Consider the following 21,725-nt stretch of genomic DNA (forward strand, 5'->3'; position numbering starts at 1 on the left):
TTTGTGTGTGTGTGTGTGGGTGTGTGTGTGTTCCATACATATTGACATTTTATATATATGTAATTCAATATATGGATGGTTTTTGTGTGTGTATGTGTTTGTGAAATTGGGGCCACATGTTGACCTATACCAGAAAGTATTATATTACTCTGAATAATGTTTTCAATACTATTGGAAAGGACTGCCCAGTTTGAGACACAACTGCCAGGTTGTCATTATTCACCTCTGTAATTGATTCAATTTCCATAGGCTGACTTTGCTGTACTGCTACAAAAGCATTCATCAAACACAGTAGGAATATCAGCCATATCATCATTTACAAATAACAGTGACCCCAGGTCCTTTGGGAATTGAGATAAACAACATGAACTGCCTCCCGAATGAATACACCAGAATAGCCAATGATCTTCTGCAAGGCCACACTGGTGTTCAGACGAGTGGGAAATGAATTTGATGTATTTCATATCCAAAAATAGGTCCTGTCATTATAAATTGTATCCACTTTGACAGTGAATGTTCAGACCTAACCTCACTGCGTCCTCACCCTCTTCAGGTCACTCTATTCGGAGTGGTGGAACCTCACAGATTATGGTTGGGACAGACTCCTGTTTGTAGCTATGGGAGTCAGATGGTGATCATTGCCATAAAATAAAGATCACTCTGCCCTTGGCTGTGATGCTAAAATGTGATGACTTGGGCCTATGAAAGAGGAAAGTTGTTTTCTCTTGTAAAATTCTTACAAGGGATTATCCATATCCATGTAAATCAGTCACAGACCAAAACATCCTTTTAATTTATGTATGAAGTGTTATCATTACTAAGATTTTCATAAATGAAGGGCTGGGCTACAGTAATCATACTGGCACGTCTCTAATTGATTTAGAAACTGGTTTGTGCCTATAGGCCTACAGTAAGCTCAACATTATTCCAATGGGAACTGGGTGAATATGGATGTCCTTCCAAATTAAATTTTAAAAAAATGTAATTTGTTTCTGCTTTGCATTCTACAGTTGAGCTGAGTTTTCTATCCAAAAATATAGATTAGATAGACATGTATTTTTTATGTTGTGTTTTTCCCCTCCTTATGTCTGTATGACAACTTAAGAATATAGGGACCATCAACATACCTAAATATGGATCTCTGTATATGCTTCCAATTTGTCACTCGATTATTTCTCTCGTGATTCTTTTTCTTCCCTTCCATGTGCCCCCTCTGTACGCCACTCGGCGGTGCTCACAGACTTCCCCTTTCTGGAAATCAAATCATCTAATCCACATGCCTTTTTGGAAAAGGCAGAGGAAACTGATAATACGTCGCCCTCACCGTTGTAATAAAAAAGTCTGTGTTTGCTTTGTACACAAACGAGCGGCCGGAGAACGCCAGAGGAAAAGCTCCGTCAGTGTGTTTGTCCTGGGGGACCGCATTTCAGCACCACGGAGCTGTCCACCGTCCTGGAGCGGAGCGACTCGCTGCTGCTGAGGAGGAGGAGGATGAGGAGCAGGATGAGGATGAAGAGGCTATAATATAACAAGAACTATGATTTAAGCACAAAATCAAACCTGACAGCGGCAGACATTGTTTTCAACCTCATCCATATCAGCAGCGAATATTTATTTTTGCACGATTCCAAACATGCAGGTGTAAATTATCATTGCACCGTTTTACAGCTTATTGCAATAGGAGCATGTGTGTGTGTCATTTAAGAACTGATGCATTCTTGACTTCGTGAAGGTGCAGCTATTTGCTCCGAGTGAGAGCACAAAGGACCGTATTCTCTATATTTCTCTATTTATAGACCCCTCTCCCCTCGCTGGAATGTACCACTGTGTCCTCGCATAAGAAAGAGGGGGGAAGAGAAAACGCTGGGTCCGACATATGCCGAGTTTACAGCGGGACCCTCCTCTCAAACCTCCCCGCCGCTCTGCCGGAGACTGAACCGGTCCTGTCCGTTTAAACCGAGAAGACACCCATACCGACTCCTCAATGCAAAAAAAATAAAAGGGTGCCAAGAAGCTGGGACGAGGGAACGTGGGTGTAAATAGACAGTGAACGCTCTTGGTCTCTCTCTCTCCCTCTCTCTCTCTCTCTCTCTCTCTCTCTCTCTCCCTCCCCCTTCTCCATCTCTTTCTCTCTGTCTCTCTTTTATGAAATCAATGAACGAGTTATTGGGTAGGACATAAATATAAGGAATCAAAGCCTCCACCGGGACCCACGGCACCGCGTCCTCGCCAAACGCTTACATGTGTTTTCACATCAATGTAAATATTGGCTTTGATAGGACGAGAGCGGAATCAGCTCTGGCACGACTTGGTCTCGGAACCAAATTTTGACCAAGACTTGCACCAGCTTCTTTTTTTTCCTCTCAGCGTAAAAAAAAAAAAAACGATTCTCCACCATCACGATCTGCTGCCGCCGCTGTTGTGCTCCCATCCCAACTCACTGGCCGGTCCGAAGATGGCAACTTTAACCAACGGGCAGGTGGACGGCTCGCTGCACGGTGTCGGAGTCGGTGTGGTCTCCGCCAGCACGAACGGGCTCGTGAACGGATTAAGCCACAGCCACAGCCCGGCGGGCTGTCCGGCCACCATCCCCATGAAGGACCACGATGCCATCAAACTCTTCATCGGTCAGATCCCCCGCAACCTGGACGAGAAGGACCTGCGGCCCCTCTTCGAGGAGTTCGGCAAGATCTACGAGCTCACCGTGCTCAAGGACCGATTCACGGGCATGCACAAAGGTGGGTTGTGTTCATGTATGAGAGACAAGTGTGGCTCGACTTTATTTTTATGTCACACATTGGTGAGAGTGAAGATCCCGAATCACGCGTGATATGATGGGCACCTTACAACTGCACATTTGTTGGGCAGTTTTCTGTAGCGCTGGAGCCAGGATGACTTTACGCACGGTGTGTTGTTGTCAGCATTGATGGTCACCAGAATTATTTATTTTTCTGAGACATGCCATTGGCTTTGAAATCCAGTGCTTTCTCCTCTGGGGCACACATACCCAAGCACGAGTGTCACGAATCGGGAGTCACGACGGCATGAATTCATGTGGGGCGATATTAGGAGGAGCGATGTTCCTATTTGGGGGCTGCGTGCGCGGGAGTGTTCACACGTCTGGTCCAGCGGCTGTAAACGTGTTTTCATTCACTGCGCCGCTAAATCCAGGCCATTAACCGCACGTTTTCACGTTGCAATAGCGGGGAGGCTGTGTTTGATTGCCCGCAGCACAGTGCACTCTGTTGCCCGTAACTCTCTCAGTGTGCGTGTGTTCGCGTGTGTGTGTGTGTGTATGTGTGTGTGTGTGAGGGTGTGGGGGGGAATGGGTTCGCGCGTGCACGTGTGTACGCACATGTGTAACACAGAAGGGAGTAAGCCTATGAATGAATATACTGTACTTTCACACCCTTTAAGGGTTTTCAGTTGTTGGTGATCATGGTTATTCCTCCATGAAAATTAGAAATTGACAATAAACCACAGAGGATTAATCATTTTTAATTTCTTCCACTTTACAGCCGTGCACAGTTCACCACCTGGGTTTATTTTGTGTAACTTTTCTTCTGACTGAAACGGGGCTGAGCTCTTTGTTACAGTATCGGTGCCAGTGAATTATCATTAACTTTGGAGGGACAATGTTACACGGCCTCTTGGTGTTAATATTAACGACCGGCCTTGCACTTTTGGTGCAACGGGGCACGATGGTGCCTTAATCTTGTATTTTATTTTCTACTCTGAAGGGTCATTCTCTGCAAATCACCACCTAATGAGAGGTCACTAATTGATCTGCTGTACCTGCAGGACATCTCCCCGGGGAGCAAAGTACTACATTAAGAATGAGTGATCACGTTTCGGGTTCTCCACCCGGACCACCACCGCCAGCTCTCTCTCTCTCTCTCTCTCTCTCTCTCTCTCTCTCTCTCTCTCTCTCTCTCTCTCCCTTTCCCCCTGCCCCGTGTAAACAATGCGTAACATGCACCATGTGTCAGGAAATGATTATGATATACAAATAATTCCAGAGGGTGGAGACTGTCTGCAGGCATGGGGCGAACCAAAGAGGGGAGGAAGGGTAAGGGTTTGGGGTTGGGGGGGGTTATCTCTTATTAATAGCCCAGCTGTAGTAGCGACTCCCCGTTGGACGGTTAATCACCAGTGGGCCCCGAACTATAGGCACGGCTCGCCAGCTGATTCGAAGAACTGTCTCCTCACCGCGATCTACAGCCCTGCTTCCCGGCCGGGGCCCCTGCTTTCATTAGCAAGCCCCCGCTGCGCTCATATTTTAACTAGCTGCAGGCACCAGCTACTCCCCGGCTCACCGGCTCACTGGCTCACAGCAAGCTGTTTGAAGGCCGCGTTCCCTCCACAGACTCCTCACGCCTTCCCGAGGTTTCCGGAGCCGATTCCCAAATTAGCAGTAAAAGACAACACGTCCCACAAATAACAGGCAAAGTGACTGACTGTGTGCGCTGCCGTCACACTGGTTTTTATTGAAGACGACGCAGCACATTATGGGAATCAGGTAGAGTGTTCTATCGCAGCAAGAGTTTGAAACAAAAGTAAACACACTTGCAAACACATATACGAATATTTGAAAGAAAAATCATTTGTTATCTTTATACCTTTTATTTCGTCTTTTTTTTTCTCTGTGAAATTCATGCCATTTAAATCCATCTTTAATATGGATGAAAATCTTGTGCTCAAACAGTTACTTGGGCACTTGTACTCACACTGACTCGTTGCCTTTTCAGTGACAGTACATCATGTTCTGTAATGGCTGTGGGAGTACAAAGCCTCAGCTTGAACCAGAGATTGTGGATGCCATTTCCTTTGCACATTTGTTCTACCTGTGCTTTTTCAAATTGCACATTCTTGGTAACTGTCATCGCTAACAATGTAATGCCTTATCTGGGGATACTGTTGTGTTCATTTAACTTTACGCAAAGAGACAGAGCACTTTTGCAAAGAAGGAGGCATGGTTTTCAGCTTGATAATACAGAGCTGTTTTTTTTTCTCCGCGGCTGGTAATAAAAGGCCCCCGTCCTGTTCTGCTGTACATCAACAAGAGTAAAGAAACAGCCTTTGCTATGGTAATGCTATACCTCTGAAGAAAGAGACGCCTATTATAGCCATTGTCAGCCGTGCCTGTGATACTATTGCCATAACCCTCCCCATAATGACTCCATGTATCACTAGTAATCTAGTCTTTAGGATTCTGTCCCCTTGGAATGGAGGGGTGGAAGGGGGCGGGGAGGAGGGGAGCACGGGACGGGGGTCTGTGGAGGCTGGGAGCGGGCGCAGGGACACCAGTGCAGGCCTACATTCTCCCAATGATTTTATTTCTCTCCCCTCTGCGACCGAGCCATGCTAATAGAGGCCATTTATAATGGTCACCGGCTGCTGCCGCCGCTGCCGCCGTGCACAACGGGGCTGAGAGGCATGGCTATAGCACAAAGAGCCAGCCCTTTCTCTTTCTCCTCTCTTTGGCAATGCAGCATGGGAGGTGGGGGTCTATTCAAGAGGAGACTGTGTAGATATGACTTCTAGCACTATTCATCAGCCAGATTTCATGTAATAATCACCGGGGGCAATTGAGCTGCGACGATAAGGGGAAGACATGTAATAAATGAAGGTGTTACCTATTGTTTACGGCTGTCACATCTTCAGGCAGTGTTGTGTTCCTCGGCAGACCCTTATTGTCTTCATCACCTTTAAGCAAATGCAAGTGTCACCAAGTTTGTTTTACTGCTATTGTTTTATTTGGTGTTAATTTAATATGATTAATGCATTTGTCCTTGCCCAGATTAAAGTCATTAGCAGCTCTCAGCATAGAGAGTTGTTCAAAGTCAAAGCAGGTGTTTAAACTTAATGTAGTTTTGTGCCAAATAATCCATATTGACCCGACAAGTAATGTAAACAAAATGTAACAGGACTTTAGTTCAGGCCAGCGACTTTCCATTGATCTTCCAATGGGTGCCACCAGCCCATATGAAAAACCATGAGTGGTAATGAGTGATACCACTATGGCAGTTAAGCCATTTTATAATTTCATATCAATACTTTAGAAAATTATTATACCATCATATAAGTTTTAATATGTTTGAAATCAAACAAGTGGAAACATTGTAATGACCAATAGTAATCTTGTTTAAATTTACCCATACTGCAGATGGTTTATGCTACAGATGGCGGCTATAATCTGTGCAGGTCATAAAGGGAGTTATGTTCCCACTGAACTCCTGCGCTTTTGATATTTCAGCTCTTTTAACTGATTATGTCAGGGAAGAAGAAGGTTCAGATCTGATCGTTGAGCTTAGCGTGTTTGGTGAGGCCAGGAAGTCATGATGCCAAAAACATGAAAAACTCACGCTGTGTTTCATTTCAGGCAATTAGATGTTACAGGTTGCCATCTGAGATCTGCAAAAAGAGAAAAAGGATAAAACCAAATCTGCCTTTGAACAAGGACAGAAAGGAGGAGGGTGTGTGTGTTTTTTTGTTTTTTTTTCCATCCTGCAGGTCTGCGTTAATGCAGCATGCGTTCCGGCCGAAATTTCACTCCAGTTGCATCATCCTCACCGTGGGATCCTTCCCTCTCTTCCTCTCACATTTGGTTTGGGATGAGTGTGTGTGTGTGTGTGTGTGTGTGTGTGTGTGTGTGTGTGTGTGTGTGTGTGTGTGTTTGTGCAGGCGTGTGTGTGTATGTGTGTGTGTGCGCGTGTGTGTGTGTGCATCTATGAATGAGTGTGCCTGTGTGTTTGGGTTTATGTACTCCTCCTCTCCTCCCTGGCCCAGAATCCTCCACTCTGCTCAGCTCAGCTCAGAATGCACGCTCAGGCCCCACATTGTGCCCCGTTTCTATGAAGATGCATCACAATCGATTCTGAGTGTTTTGTCAGGGAGAAAGGCAACATGTGTCACAGAGGAGGTCACTTCTTGAAAGTACACTCCACGGGCGCCGCGCCGCACCCTTGTCCTGGCAGAGCCCAGAACTGCCAAGCAACAAGAGGGAAACAAGAGGCGGAGCCAGAGCAGGGAGTACAGTGAGCCTAATTTGTCAGGAGGACCGTTGTCAAGGCAGCGCTGCTTCTGTTGTCCATTATTATTGGAGGGGACTGTCAGATGGGGGCCGGGCTGATGGCCGAGCAGGGAGCCAGTTAGTCACAGTGAGAGATGACCGCCCTAAGCCAAAGGACGGAGTGCTCATAGAACTCGTGCAAGGATTAGCATGCTAACAGCAGTCAGGATGGCTGGAGTCCTGTGGCTCCTGTGACCTCGGCGGTCCTCTCATTAAAACCACTGGCCTTTACATAGAGAGAGTGAGATAATGTAAAGGGATGGATGTACCGACCCATTCATCTTATCTCCCTTCCTACAGACTGACTGAAACTGGCTCTCATTCAGCAAGCCCCCAGAAACTGGTGCAAAAGTTTTGGTCACACAATGAAAGCACATTTAAGCTGCGAAACCACCATACATTGACAGTGGCTGTCCACTTTCAGAACAGCTCTGGTTCAAGAAATACATTTCTCATTCATTTTCTCCATTGACTTATGAAAAGAGTTTTAAGCCTGGAACCTGGCCGACCAGCTACGAGATTAATCTTGACCATAAAACGTTTGATTCAGAGCAAAAAAATATTGAGAAACATAAAAAAGGCAAAGGTACAAGACGATGTTTATTTATTCTAAGAGTAAAGGAATGACGCATCCCATAAACCATTGCGAAGGATCCCTTTTCCAAGTGCTTCTTATTGAATCTAACCTTGTTTTTAATGTAGTGTTGCAATATTTTGTCGTTTGTGACTTGTATGTGTGTATCGACTGTTTCCTAGTGTATAGTATAGTAACCCAGTGCAGTAACACTTAACGATAAGATCATAGCCCACATGTATTTTTGCTGTTGTGGTCATTTCCATGGTAACAGCGAGCTCTGCCAATTCAAGACTTTGCAATTACACCTAAGGATTGTGGGTAGTTTAGTACTTCTCCTTCCCATTATGATCAATCTCATAGCTTTTGGTAAGTCTACATTGGATGGTTACAACATTATGGCTGATAATCAGAATCTCCATTCGGACATTTAATTTTTACTTCTGGAACCAAGCTGTTGAGCTCTGTTGATTTAACTTGAACAACCACAGTGGCATGGTCGTGTAAAAATTTCCATTTGCCATTAACTGCCCAGAAATCTTTTGTGTTATCAGCACAGGAGCTCATGCATGTCTGGTATCGTTCAGCGAAATGGTCCAGTCAGCGTACAGTATATCTTGTATGTGTTAGTGTGGAGATACTTGTTCCACATGGCAACATCATGATGATATGTGGCTATCGTAACAGGTCATAGAGGCTGCTGATGCTGAAGTCAACAATTTACAGACAGACAGACGGACAATATTACTGTATTTTGTTTTATGCACATGGAAAATGTGTAGAATGAAAGGAAATGCATAGTAGTATTAAGTACTGGAAGATGAATTGTGGTTTGATGATAGATAGATAGATAGATAGATAGATAGATAGATAGATAGATAGATAGATAGATAGATAGATAGATGGATAGATAGATAGATAGATAGATAGATAGATAGATAGATGGATAGATAGATAGATAGATAGATAGATAGATTTTAGAGGGATAAATGTTTCGTTCGACATCTGGCCGTTTGTTTTCCACAAAGAGAGGCCAAGCATCTTGTACCTTCTTCCCTTGCTCTTTCTCTCCAGTTGCCACCTTCATTGTCCTGGTGTACCGTTCTTTCAGAGGATAGGGGGAAACATTTTTTTTAAATACTCCTTGGAGAGGTAAATATTTTCTGTTTTCAAGACTCTTGCATCAGCTAAGTATTATTGTGTTAAATTTTTAAAACGTTGACGCTTTGGGCCCCTGCAATCCTTTAGCTCCCACTAATACCACTTACACACACACACACACACACACACACACACACACACACACACACACACACACACACACACACACACACACACACACACTGCTTCAAATACCGGTGGCTGGATCTGGAGATGGGGAATGCAATAGCTTTGAAATGTTGGAAAGTCTTACATGTTGTCTCACAGTTTTACTTTTGTTCTACTTATGGTTGCAATTATTTGTGTCCGTATTGCTAATAATAGAACTACCTGAGGGGAAGAGCCCAGTTTTTTTGGCTTAATAAAACAATTTCTTTACAATAGAATGGATACAACTATAAACATGTGTTACCCATGCTGCTTCCATTACAATCTACTACAGTGAACTACATGTGATTTTTGATTATATCTTACTGAGCTCCATATATGTTTCTGGATCTCTTATCAGTGCCATGCATTTACACAGGCACTGTACTCTATATGTAGTTATTCATGTTAAAGGCTTAAACGCAATTTCTTTTGTTCAACAGTCAAAAGGTTCTGAATCCCCTGGGTGTGTGTGTGTGTGTGTGTGTGTGTGTGTGTGTGTGTGTGTGTGTGTGTGTGTGTGTGTGTGTGTGTGTGTGTGTGAAACAGGTGTTTTGCCTTTTGGATTAGAGCTTCAGGCTCCTTTTATCAAGCTTTGCACAGTCAGAAGGCATTATGATAGGGAATATAATAATATCCATGCCCTGTATCTGTGTGTGCACAGTATATGTGGGATGTGTATACATTTTATCTGTGTATTTGTTGTGTGAGTTCATCCTTATGTGCGTATGGTCTGGATATGTGTGTGTTTATGTTGTGCTGTACTATATTCTATGTGCCTATCATATACAGATCAGCCATTTATCATGGTCACCATTAATGTTTAATAGTAAGATTTAGATTTTAGGCCCAAACCTGACTCGAACGCTTCAGTAGCTGCACATTTAAATCGGTCCAGTTGCAGCCCGACTGCAGAGGCATCTCCACAAGGAGAGAGAAGCATGACACAGCAGCAATATGAAAAATAGAAGCAAACTTTGTCACAGCTAATCACGGCAGTGGCCCATTAATGCATATCCAGCAAGCATTGATTCTTGTTGCCCACTCTCCTCCAAATCTCTTTTATTCATTTCAAACTCCATCTAATTACAGATATATTTATTCCACTTGTTACATTGTCCTTATAAGGTCAAGTTTTGCCGTCATTTTTAAAAAAGCAAATCAATGTTACAACAACGCAAACAGTGAAACACAGACTTACATTTTTTTTGCCCGTAAAAAATTGTCTCATGCACACTGAACAAATTGTTTTGGCTTTGGAGATTTATGGTTCATAGAAAGTTGAATTGATGTTTATTCTCGACCAAATTGCTAAACGTAACTCGAAGTGGCGTATCTGGGTCTGCCTGCTGGGATATTCTAAAGCAGGGATTACATGAGCCGTGTACTATTTGTCCCAGACAGAAACCCCGACAAAGACTGTCGAGCATGTGCCACTTGTCAGGCCGGACACACACAGTGTTTAGCCTCCTCTTTATATGCATGCGTATATACAATCACCTATATGCTGTGTGATGACTGCCAGGTTTAAATGTCCCTGATTCAATTCACTTTCTCCCCCATCTCCCTTCATGCCTATTTCATGTCCCCCAATTAAAAATGCACCACGTTGACTTGTAAAAGGAGGGTGGGAATGAAGGTTAGGGCTTTTCAAAGATCCCTCTCAATTATTCAAGGCCAAGTTTGATTCAGAAAATGGAGGAAGATTAATAAGTCGTGCAGATGTTTTCCGAGGGTTTGGGTACAGCAAATGTAAAGCAAGACGTTCTGATGAAACTGAAATGTTTGTTGTAGATTAGATTTAAGTTTCGACTTGAGTCCCAGAGCCAGCATCCTATGTTTAAATTATCAGATGCAAGAGGAACATCTGAAGTTTGCGACTCAGTTCAGGGAAGCTCTGTAATTATATCTGAGAAATGTGGTTAGTTGGTGCAGCGCCGAATGACACGAGGCATCTGATCAGCTTTAGATTTGTCAAACTTTGTATTTGTTTCTGCACACCCGTGGGGTTCACGCTGTTCCAATTTCATTCTCCCAAAAACTGTGTAGGTCAGTGTATTTTGCTTTCAGATATTACCATTCATATCATATTGGCATCACACTGAGAGAAAGTACAACAAAGCTTTATCCTATCCTGCTGGTTGGAGAGCAGATAGACCAAAACATATCGCTGCAGAGGGAGATGGTGCAAGAGTGCGTAAAACGACAAGGAGCTCAAGACACAGAGAGAGAGAGAGAGAGGGGGAGAGGAAGAGAGAGAAGGAGAATTAGAGGGATGTTGAAACACGGATGATGTAAGAGAATGCGTGAAAAGAGGCGAGGGAGATCCGTGGAAGAGAGTTCGGGCGGGGGGGTGGCACACAAAGACAAAGGGAGAATATCAAGAGGCAGGGAGATATAAAAGAACGAGAGCAGAGATTGTTAAGACAGGTGCAGACTAAAAATGGAGGCACAGAGAGATTGTTCAATGACAGGAACCGACTGAGCAGAAGGAAGAGAGGAAAGAGGGGCAGAGACGCAAAGACTGAAAAGCAGGGAGGCAAAACGACAGACTGAGTGAGAAGTAAAAAGAGTGAGGGAGTCCCAGAGACAGATGTCGCCCTCGCTGGCCCCAGCAGATTGATAGCTTCTGGCCCAGTTCCATGCCAGGCTCTGACCCCTCCGTCCTCTGCTGTAATTTATAGGCTGCGTTTAGCCAGATTTAAGCACTACTCTGTGGCCATCATGGCCCGAGAAGGAGAATGACCTTCCTGGGAAATCGGAGCAGAATTAAACCCCTGCAGCTCCCAGCCATCCCTGGGGGTAAATAAGCAAGTGCCCTCCGTATTAGCAACGTCTCTGACAACATGTAAATAGGACAGGTCTTACCATATATTTGTCAAATTGGTGTGTGTGGAACATACATTTTTTTCTCCATATGTTGCCTCCTGCAGTGCCTCAATGTTTGGTATTACATAGGTAGCAGCTAAGAGGAATAATATCTTTAATTAATTTTGCGTGATACTGAAGCTCCAATCAGTCAAGCATGTGGACTCTTTTCTTGACTCTAAGACTGTTGGTAGATCATTTCAAAGTCTTCTGTCACGTGATGTACAACAAGCAATGTAATCAATGAAGATGCCTCTTAAGTATTTCTCGATCAAATTAAATATGTATAAGTAAATAGACAGGAACGTGTCTTAAGATTGAAATATGACTTTAAAAACAGTTTAACAGTCACAAACTTTTTCAATCAACAGCCTGGCAGCTTCAGCAGACACATGTTGATATACCTTGACTTGTGCACAGTATGTGACATTTTTCCAACGAAGCCAACCATTTAATACCAGTAAGAGGAGCACATATAGAAACACAACTGAGGCAGTGAACAGAGTGTTCTTGTCAGCTGCCATCGCTCCACGAGGAAAGCTGATCCAAAAGATGTGTTTTAGGGAGTTGATGGAGATGTTCGCAAACGTGGCATAAGTAGTGTGAATATTCTGCTGGATTTAGTCAGATCCATGGGTTCATTAACACACAACGGAGGAGGTAAGGACACATTTTTATTCTATTCACTTAATCAGTTAGAAAATTATATTTAACTAAAAGGAGACCAGTAGCCAACAGCAAACAAAGGCAGGGTCTGATTGCTTAATTTAATTTACATTTATTTACATTACATTTATTAAATTTTTTTACCTGACCATTATCTGCACCTTTTTGTGTTTTATAAGCCCTGCTTTTCTCAGAGATCCAGCCAATAGTTGCTTATTGCATGATTAGCTGCCGCCTTCATGAATCAGGCTCTAATTCTGCACAGATTGGGGGCACAAATTAAATGAAAAAAACGCCCAGCACAAGTCTGCACCGTGATTTCTTGTAAAGTAAATACAGCCCTGAGTGAATGTTGAGCGTGCCCTCTGGTAGACTAACTTGGCCGACCAGCCGGTGGCCTCAGCTGGGCTTGTGCTTTGGCTATTCAAAGTGCTACCTCAATGCACAAATCAGCCCAGGGAATGATCTGGACAGAAAGCCTTCAGCAAATTATTACAGATTTGCAATTTAATGGCTTCTGAGGTCTCTCCCAGCCTCATGCAGGTTCCCAACGAGACAGAGCCTATTAGTTTGGTCCTTTAATCACAGAACAGGAGATGGGAATCCTGGCCAAACCTATACATACCCCGCTTCACTTGGTGTGGAATGATTTCACGGGGTTTAAAGATAGAGACAGAGACGTCTGTGTGTGTGTGTGTGTGTGTGTGTGTGTGTGTGTGTGTGTGTGTGTATGCACACATGTGTGTGTGTCAGCATTGGCCAGTTGATAAGCTTAGTGGAGTGTGTGTGTGTGTGTGTGTGTGTGTGTGTGTGTGTGTGTGTCTGTGTGTCTGTGTGTCTGTGTGCATGTGTGTGTGACAGAAATAGAGAGAAAACAGTGTATTCCTCTATGGATCGTTCATCAATACCATGAGGACACAGTGGGCAGTAGCAATTAATTTGGCACGGGTTCTACCCCAAGCCAACAGAAGTCCATTTCACAAAGCCCATGTAGAAAATTAGGAAACTGCTTTCCAATGTTATGTTCCAAAAGTGCTGTAATTATAACAGTTTTTTATTTAAATCTGAATATTCACACTTCAATGACCCTTTTTTCAAACCACAGCACCAAAGATGAAATATGGCATAAGTCATTAATTTACTGACAATTATGCACAGCCACGTTTCTATTTAAAAACTGAGTTTTTAGTTCAGAAGATAATGAGTAGTTACAGACTTTGAGCTTTAAAAAAAAAAAAAAAACTTTCGGGCTGTATATAAAAACATTTTCTTGGGATTTATTATACATTCTGTAAATGTATTGGCAGTTATTTTCTCGAGCTAAGCTCCCATGTTTTAGTCCATTATGGATTTACAGCATAAGACTCTGTTCTACAGGCAGAAAGAATGCATTTCAGATAATGACATAACTTTTGTGATACTATTTGCAACAGACAAATGGCCGGCTTTTCACTGGGCGTTTAAGCAAATCTTTTCCCATAGCTATAGTTGTCCTGATTAATGTGCCATCAATGCAAAATGTAAAAACTATCACTCCAATCTGCCTTTCAATGTTCCAATTTGTCCAAGAGGAAGCCAAGCTTTCTAAATGAGCTGGATAAAAGTGACTGCCAAAGGGGATGAATATATATAATTATCTGTGGTTGGAGCGCCAACAAGAGGACTTTGAAAATCAACTTTATGCGCCAAAGGCTTCATTAGTCGGACGACAACAAAATGTCTCCTCGACTTGGAGGCGGAAAGACACAGGTATCTCCAAAGCTATTAAAAGCATGCAGCCTTGTGCAGCCCTATCGCTATCTGTTTGGGATTAGAAGCGACTTAACACGCTAATGTTAATATGCTAATGTGTTAATGTTATGTTAGTGAATTATTAGGTGATTTGAGAAATGGCTGGCTGCTGTTTTGTTGGTCTTATAACACGTTGACACGTTAGAAAGGACGGATAACTGTGTTTACTTTGCGTATGAAAATCCGTGAACGTCTTTCATCTGTCCTTCTTATAGCGACTGCTGGTCCATGTTCGCTTTGCAAACATCTTAATTGTGTTAAATGGAGGGAAAAGGGGGGGGGGGGATTAAAAGCCATTAATGTGTGTTGTGTGAGGGTGTGCTATTCCCGGGACGGTGCTTTTGTTCACTTTGACAAAGCAGATGAGAGTTTCACCTTGAAACTCAATGCACACCAGAAACATCGTCATTGTGTCTACCTAAAGCGCGTCTCTCTCTCTCTCTCTCTCTCTCTCTCTCTCACTGTTGTATACACTGTCAGACTCGCGTCGCTCGTCTTTGCATTTGTTTTTGTGATCGCCTCCCTCCATCCTTCTTACTGTCTTTGTAAGTCTCTCCTATTTTCTCTCTGTCTTTCCGTCTCTTGCTTTTTCCCTTTGTAGGACTGTTCCTCTCTATCGCCTTCTCTCTCTCTGTCTGTCTGTCTAAGCGTCAGATAAGCTCACTGGGGGAGACTTTAGAGGACTCTCCATCTGTGTATAAATAGCTCTGGATGAATTATTGAGGGACCTGGGGTTGCTAATAATCCCGCAGGACCCATCTGACAATGACACAGAAGATGGAGGGAAAACAATTACGCAGGCTTTCTCCTTCAGAAGAGTGGGAATGGGGTGGGGGGGGGGGGGGGGTGGCCTCTGGGAGCCTCCTCGCGGGGCCCAACATCTTGGCTAATAAACCCAATTAAGTCTCCGGAATCAATCGGAGCCCCGGGGGCGTCCTCTCTCTTCCTTCCCCGGACAGCATGCAACAACAGGAAGTGTAATGATTCATGTTCCCCCTTCTGCGTTTGGATCGTCCTCTCATCTCCATCTTGCAGGTTGGCAAGGCGGACGGGACAGGACAGGATGTCCGCCGAGGCCGGATAATAGGACAGGGAGAGGAAAGGAGAAGAGGGGAGAGTGGAGGGGAGTGGAGAGGTGCACAGAGGAATATTAATGGGAGTGTTTATCCTGTAAGTGTTTTACCAGGGGGACCAGACATGGGACCACTCCCATGACAGAAGTAAAGCACTTTGTCTTCTTAGTGATACATGATTATCTACATGCAGATTTTTGATTAATCGGCTTTGCCAAGTGCTTCTCTTATATCTGTCTATCTATCCATTTATCAATTTATCCATTTATTTATCCATCTTTTCAATTTTCTATCTATCCATCCATACATCCATCCATACGAAAGTTCCTTTCCTGTCATTCTACACATTTTCAACATTCATAAAATAAAATACAATACATATACTATCAGCTAAACTATTCACAGCGAAGTTTCTGACACCATTCAAAAAAGGTACACGCTTCATACATGACAGATAAATTGTATGTTCGGTTCGGTTGTCTCCAATGAACCTAAACTCAACTTACATGTTAGAGGAAGCTGGACAACCCGGAGAAAACCCCCACAGACACCGTGAGAACGTGCAAACTGCTCACAGAAAGGCCCTTTGTCAAACCGCGACTTGTACCACACCAATTATAATAGTAGATATCATAAGTATAGCTCACTCGTAAGACAGATAACTTTCTGCATTGTTTACATTGGACAGTCTTAAGGTGCAGGATTGTCCGATATAGATGTAATTCTTTTGATTACTGGGCTGGTATATCCTGTCTCTCAAAGTCCTGATGTATATGAGAGTAAACCAAATCACCCAAGTGATGAATAAAACCATTCAGCCTCTAAGTGTGTAGTCTAGTTTTCAGAGGAGAGTTTTCATGTCCTGTGATGGCCTAAGTTTGTCCAAACACATTTTCAGAGCTTTTTCCACTGTAAAGGTCCGAAACACGCAGGACTGTTGTAATTTGGGCATAAAAGTGCTGCAAAAACACATTTAATAATTTAAATCTTGAAAAGATGAATTTGGGTCAAAATGGCTGAGGAGGGATGAGAGTGAGGTGATTGGTCCGTGTGTGTGTGTGTGTGTGTGTGTGTGTGTGTGTGTGTGAGTGTGAGTTCAATCACAATTTGTATAAATATGTTATAGACTTGTGTGTTGTTTAGAAAGTTGTCTTACTTTGTAGCATGAGAGCTCATGCATCGCATGTAAACCTAGTTTTTGTGTGTGTGTGTGTGTGTGTGTGTGTGTGTGTGTGTGTGTGTGTGTGTGTATAAGTATGTTTGAGTGTGTATTCCGTCCCGACCTTCGAGGGACTATGGGGTGTTGTCGGTAGGTTTTAAGGGGTGTGTGTGTGTTTATGTGTGTGTTCGGATGGGGGGGGGGGTGACACTGTCTTAATGATGCATTTTCTACTCCATTGATTCAGTGGCTCTGCTCTCCAGTAAATCCTTCACATGCAACACATTAAAGCTGGCCCTTTTTCCTCCTTCGCCAATCGATTAGCACAGCTTAGAGACGGCCACTCTGGGAAGCAGGGCGAGAGATGGGACTTGTTATCTGCAGGGACTCACACACTCTTTCTCTCACACACACACACACACACACACACGCACGTATGTATGTATGCACGCACGTGAATACAATTTGAAAGTTTTCTTTCCTGCACGTTTTTTGTCATAAAAAGATATATTTTTTTATATTCTATTTATAATTGTAATGTTGACGGAAACATCAAAAGGATTCATATTAAAACCAAGGGGATTTTTTTTATTGTAATATTTAGCATGCATTTGCAGTGCCAGAATTTGCAGATATAGTCAAAGTTCTCAGTTAAATATACATATAGAAATCTCCAAATTAAGGTTTTTATTTTAATATGTATTTTATGCTTCATCATTTTTAATCCCAAAGTAGTCGCCCACATATTTTTTGACAATTTTTTAGCAATTTATTATTTTCACTGTGTTGCTGAATAGAACCCTTCAAATAACTTGATACTTGATGATCCTCGTCGCTGAGAGGAATTTAGTTACAACTGCTGCCACTATTCTTCTAAATTACTTTGCCCTGCTCCTGCTTTTAAGGATGAGGAAAGAAATAAAAGAAAGCAAGAGGTACAGTCGTGCTGTCCCTTTGAGTTTCATCCATCACATGGTTATTAACTTTTGATCCGTCTTCTCCTCAATGGCTTTCGTAGTGCACGTTTCTATATTACACATTCTTCTTGTTACCCTGAAGAGAAGGAGTAGATCTGCATATAGTTGCCTATAGGAGAGCTGGGACTGCTATTATACTCCATTATAAATGAATTCACCTCTTCTTTCATAACACTGCCCCTTAGTTCTGCCTCACGCCGCTGAAATAATATCAGACTCAAGACCAGCATTCATTAGTCCCTGAAACAGCTCCTGAATTTTTAAGGCCTGTTTTACACAATGAAAAAAAAAAAAGAAGCTTGATGTGGCCTCTGAACAGTAAATTAAGAATTTTTGTTCAAACACACAAAGTACAGTGCTGATCTCCAAGCTCGTATTGTGGGCTTTAAAGTGCTTTTTTATTTAATCAGGGTTTACAGCTGCCAATTAAAGATTTTAAGATGATCCGGGGGAGAAAGTTGGAGCGTTCCTGGAGACCTTGGCCGTGTCCCCTAAAATAGCCTCTATCCTCTGTCTCTTTTTTCCATAGTGAGTAATGATCTGAAAGGTCAGCAAAGGTGAAGAGGATATGAGCGATTAGGATTCCTCGCAGAAGCACAAGTGTGGGGGCTTGTCTGTTTTTTCTTGTATTACTTTGAAACTAGAGTTAACTCGAAGCAATCCAAACTATTTCATTATAAATATGAGTAAAAGCACTATATTCATTAAGCTGCTAATACGTGTACAACATGTGGGGAAATATTGAATAGGAGAAAAACTGTAGAGATCCTATTTGTCTGTATTTTCTCTGCTATCAACTTTCATTTGATGGTGTTTTGAATGAGACATGAAGTGAATAGTACCAATCAAACGGCTCATACTGAGTGCAAGGGCAACCATGTCATTCTTGAATCAGAAACTCTGTTGAAACAGCACTTATTAGTATTCCTCTCTGCACTCGATGGTACTTGTTTTCACCATATAACTAAAAGACCAAGGTTTTATATGCAAAATAATTTAAGAATCTTCATCTTTACCCGGACCAATTTTGAGATTGAGTAGAGGAGTGTTATCTAAGCCTTATAGCACTCACAAAAATCCAGTTAGAGTAGTCTTGTCTTAAGGTCAATCTTTTAAAAAGGAGGAAAAAAACATTCCTCTGTTTACTGAGCAAAGGCTGTCCTTGGTGAACCCTTTTCAGGCGGAGATAAGTGTTAACAGAACTGAGGTAAGGGGGAGACGTGGAGATTTCTATTGACTGACTGAGATTTTACAGCCTCAAACAAAGTTTCACGCCAAAGTTTTTCGAGGCAGAGTTCCAGGGCGATGCAGCGTGGAGTTTCAGCTGCGCTGTGGATAAAGCTTTTTAATGCTATTGACTCTTTTTAGGCTCTTACCAAGATGTTCTGAAATATTTAAATGATCACTGGGAGTTTCTCTCCGTCTGGCTGGGAATAAAAGGATGGAGAGAGGGGGGGGGGGACGTTTTATGTCAGCCTTATACAATCCCTGAATTAATAGGCACAAGATAATTAGAGAATTTTGTGCAATAACATTGTCCCCAAGCTTTCTACTCGTGGGTGGCATCAGGCAATACATGCTAGTAAAAAGTGTTTCATGTGTCCAGTAGCGCTGCAAAGCGCTAACTCAGGAATGCGTTTGTAGTTTTACTTTTAGTAGAATTATTATTAGTTTCAAAGTAAAACTTGAAGATAGGAGTGTCCCCATCCAGAGCCACATCTACAGCACTCAAGTCCCTGGTCATGGTCTGTGTTATGTTTCTGGGAATTGGAGTTTTAATGACTCGAGGAAGAATTTTACACTCTGTGATAATGGTGGGACTAAATATCATTAAATTCTATTGTCTTCAAGCAAAAGAATCCTGAATTAAATAAAGTATGATAAACAGGTTTTTGTAATTGATTAAACACATAGCTACATATGGTAAAACATCATTATCACAATGGTATAAAATAGATAAAGTCTGTATTTTTATAGTGACAATAAATTACACAAAGAAAGGTCGCAAACCCACTGTGACTCAGCAGACTCTGCACTTCCACTAAGTGCTGTGTTAGTATTTCAGCATCTTTCCACTTGTTATTTTGGTATTTGGTCAATTTACTGCTCAGTTTTGACTCTGCTGCTCTCATCAGGATTGTGCGGCTGTGGCTCAGTCCACTAATCAGAAGGTCAGTTGTTTGATCCCAGTCTCCTCCAGTTCGCATTTCTAAGTGGCCTTGGGGCAAATTTCCCAGATGTAGCATCAGTGTATGAGTGTTTGGTCATATAGAAACGCTGTATGCATGCCAAGCAAATGGGTGAATGTGACTCGTAGTTTTAAAAAGTTTGATTGGTCATTACGACTAGAAAAGCACAAAATGAATGCAAATATCATGTTTTTAGTGAAAGATCTTGAAAACTTAAAAAAGTTTGACAGAGAAAGTTAGCAACAAGCTTCCCTCTGGAACTACTGGCGCAGGTACTTTCCAAAGTATCCACAGTTGGTGGGGAACAAGACCATAGCTTAATGGAGAGAATATCTTACCTTCACCATGGCATGACTTCAAATTAAAACTAAGATTGTTATGCTACTGCCAGACATATAAAAAGGCAACTGCATGCTAATATGTTAGCCATATAAACTTAAAAGCGTGTGTTCTATGTCCATCTTATTTTGTTTTCCCCCATTGGACAATAAAATATTGTGGGTTTTAAAATCAAAGAAAAGCTAAAATAGCTGTAAAATCCTTGTTAATGCCCAATGGTCCACATGCTATCACAGCCAACCAAAGCTAAAATATCTGAACTACACCACTCAGCCATGACGTTAAAACCACTTTCTGGTTTCAGCGTCATGGCTGATTGGTGTAGATGCTAACACGGCCTCACACAGACACACACTCTCTCGCATACACACACACAGAAAGTGACAGTCAACAAACGTTCAATTTATCATCATTGTTACAAGTCAGATGCTGGCAGCAGCTCTGGTATCTGACTAAGACCCATATTGGCCCAGGAGAGAGAGATAAGCTGTTTGTTTCTGCTGTCAATGCTGCCAATTTGGTTTCCCATCACTTCAAATTCAAATCAACAGCAGTGCAGAGGGGATCTGTGGGAGCGAGGAGAGGGGAGCGAGGGAGGGAGAGAGAAGGGCAAGGGAGCAAAAAGAAAGGGGGAGGAGAACAGCGGAAGAGGAAAAGCAACAGAACAGCGAGGGATGCTCGGTAAGACAGGGAGAGAAAGAAGATAAGATCACCTAGCTTCTGTGAACACCATCCCCCTGTGTCCTACACTCGCTTCTTATCTCAACCACTGCAGACACCCTAAAGGGACACACACCCACCGAGAGAGAGAGAGAGAGAGAGAGACAGAAAGAAGGTGAGAGAGGGGGGGGGGGGAAACACAAAAAGAGTATGGGACAGAGAGAGAGAGAAGGGGGTATATGGGAAAGAAGAAGAGAGAGGATGAAAGAAAGCAGCAAGGGAATGGTGGAGACTATGAATACTTACCGGTGGAAGAAGGAGAAAGACACGAGCTGCAGTGGTGAATCCCGCCAACTGTCACCAGGCCTCGTTTAAACGACAGCTGTGTTAGACGCGTTGAGCTTTGACCTTGTTAACTATGAGAATCTCTGACTCGATCATCTTTCTTTGCTAGATGTAGTTTCCCTAACGAGTTGACTGTGGGCCCCAACTTACCCCGGGAGTGACGTAAGTGTCTTAGCCAGGTTTAGACCGTCCAGCTCCCACTGCGTTTCAATAGCAAATGCGTCCATGTGAGCTCCAAGTACGGGGTGTGATCAGGCTCTACGTGACTGCAAAATATTAGGTGAGGAGTACATGGATTAGTCGCAACAATAAAATGATATATATATATAGATATGTATGAAAAACGATTAAAACATAATGCATTGCTAGAGTTAAAGAAAAGTTTGCCATTGAGAGTACTTTTGCAGAAAATGGGACTTTGTATAAGAGCCCAGCTAATTAAAAAAAATTCAAATTATGATTTGGGGAAATATATATAATTGATATACTATAGTTGATGATTTGATATGTTCACCAGTCCGATCTTCAGTATATTTATTGACACAATAAGTACAAACCACCAGTGTATACTTGCTATAAGTATTTTTCTATGGTCTTTTGCCCGATTGTATGCAGTATAGAGCTGACATGAAATGAGGAAAGGGGAAGATGGGGAATAACTTCTAACAAAGGTCACTAGCTGAACTGCATGGTCAGCACTTTAA

At 42.6% G+C, this 21,725-nt stretch overlaps 1 protein-coding gene across 18 annotated transcripts in view; it reads left to right on the forward strand.

The window, feature by feature from the left end:
- The first annotated feature begins 1,985 nt into the window (after positions 1–1,985).
- Positions 1,986–21,725, forward strand: part of celf4 (CUGBP, Elav-like family member 4) — an 86,230-nt gene continuing 66,490 nt past the window's right edge. For 5 of the 18 annotated variants that reach the window (XM_034585308.1, XM_034585310.1, XM_034585324.1 and 2 more), the window contains exon 1: positions 1,989–2,738. In XM_034585308.1, coding sequence (XP_034441199.1) covers positions 2,456–2,738 — 283 coding nt within the window. In that variant the 5' untranslated portion in view covers positions 1,989–2,455. Of the gene's footprint in view, positions 2,739–21,725 lie in introns of all 18 variants that reach the window. The other 13 variants (XM_034585311.1, XM_034585312.1, XM_034585322.1 and 10 more) reach the window with 5 other exon arrangements.

The sequence above is a fragment of the Hippoglossus hippoglossus genome, chromosome 5 (assembly GCF_009819705.1).
Source record: "Hippoglossus hippoglossus isolate fHipHip1 chromosome 5, fHipHip1.pri, whole genome shotgun sequence".
Lineage (NCBI taxonomy): Eukaryota > Metazoa > Chordata > Actinopteri > Pleuronectiformes > Pleuronectidae > Hippoglossus > Hippoglossus hippoglossus.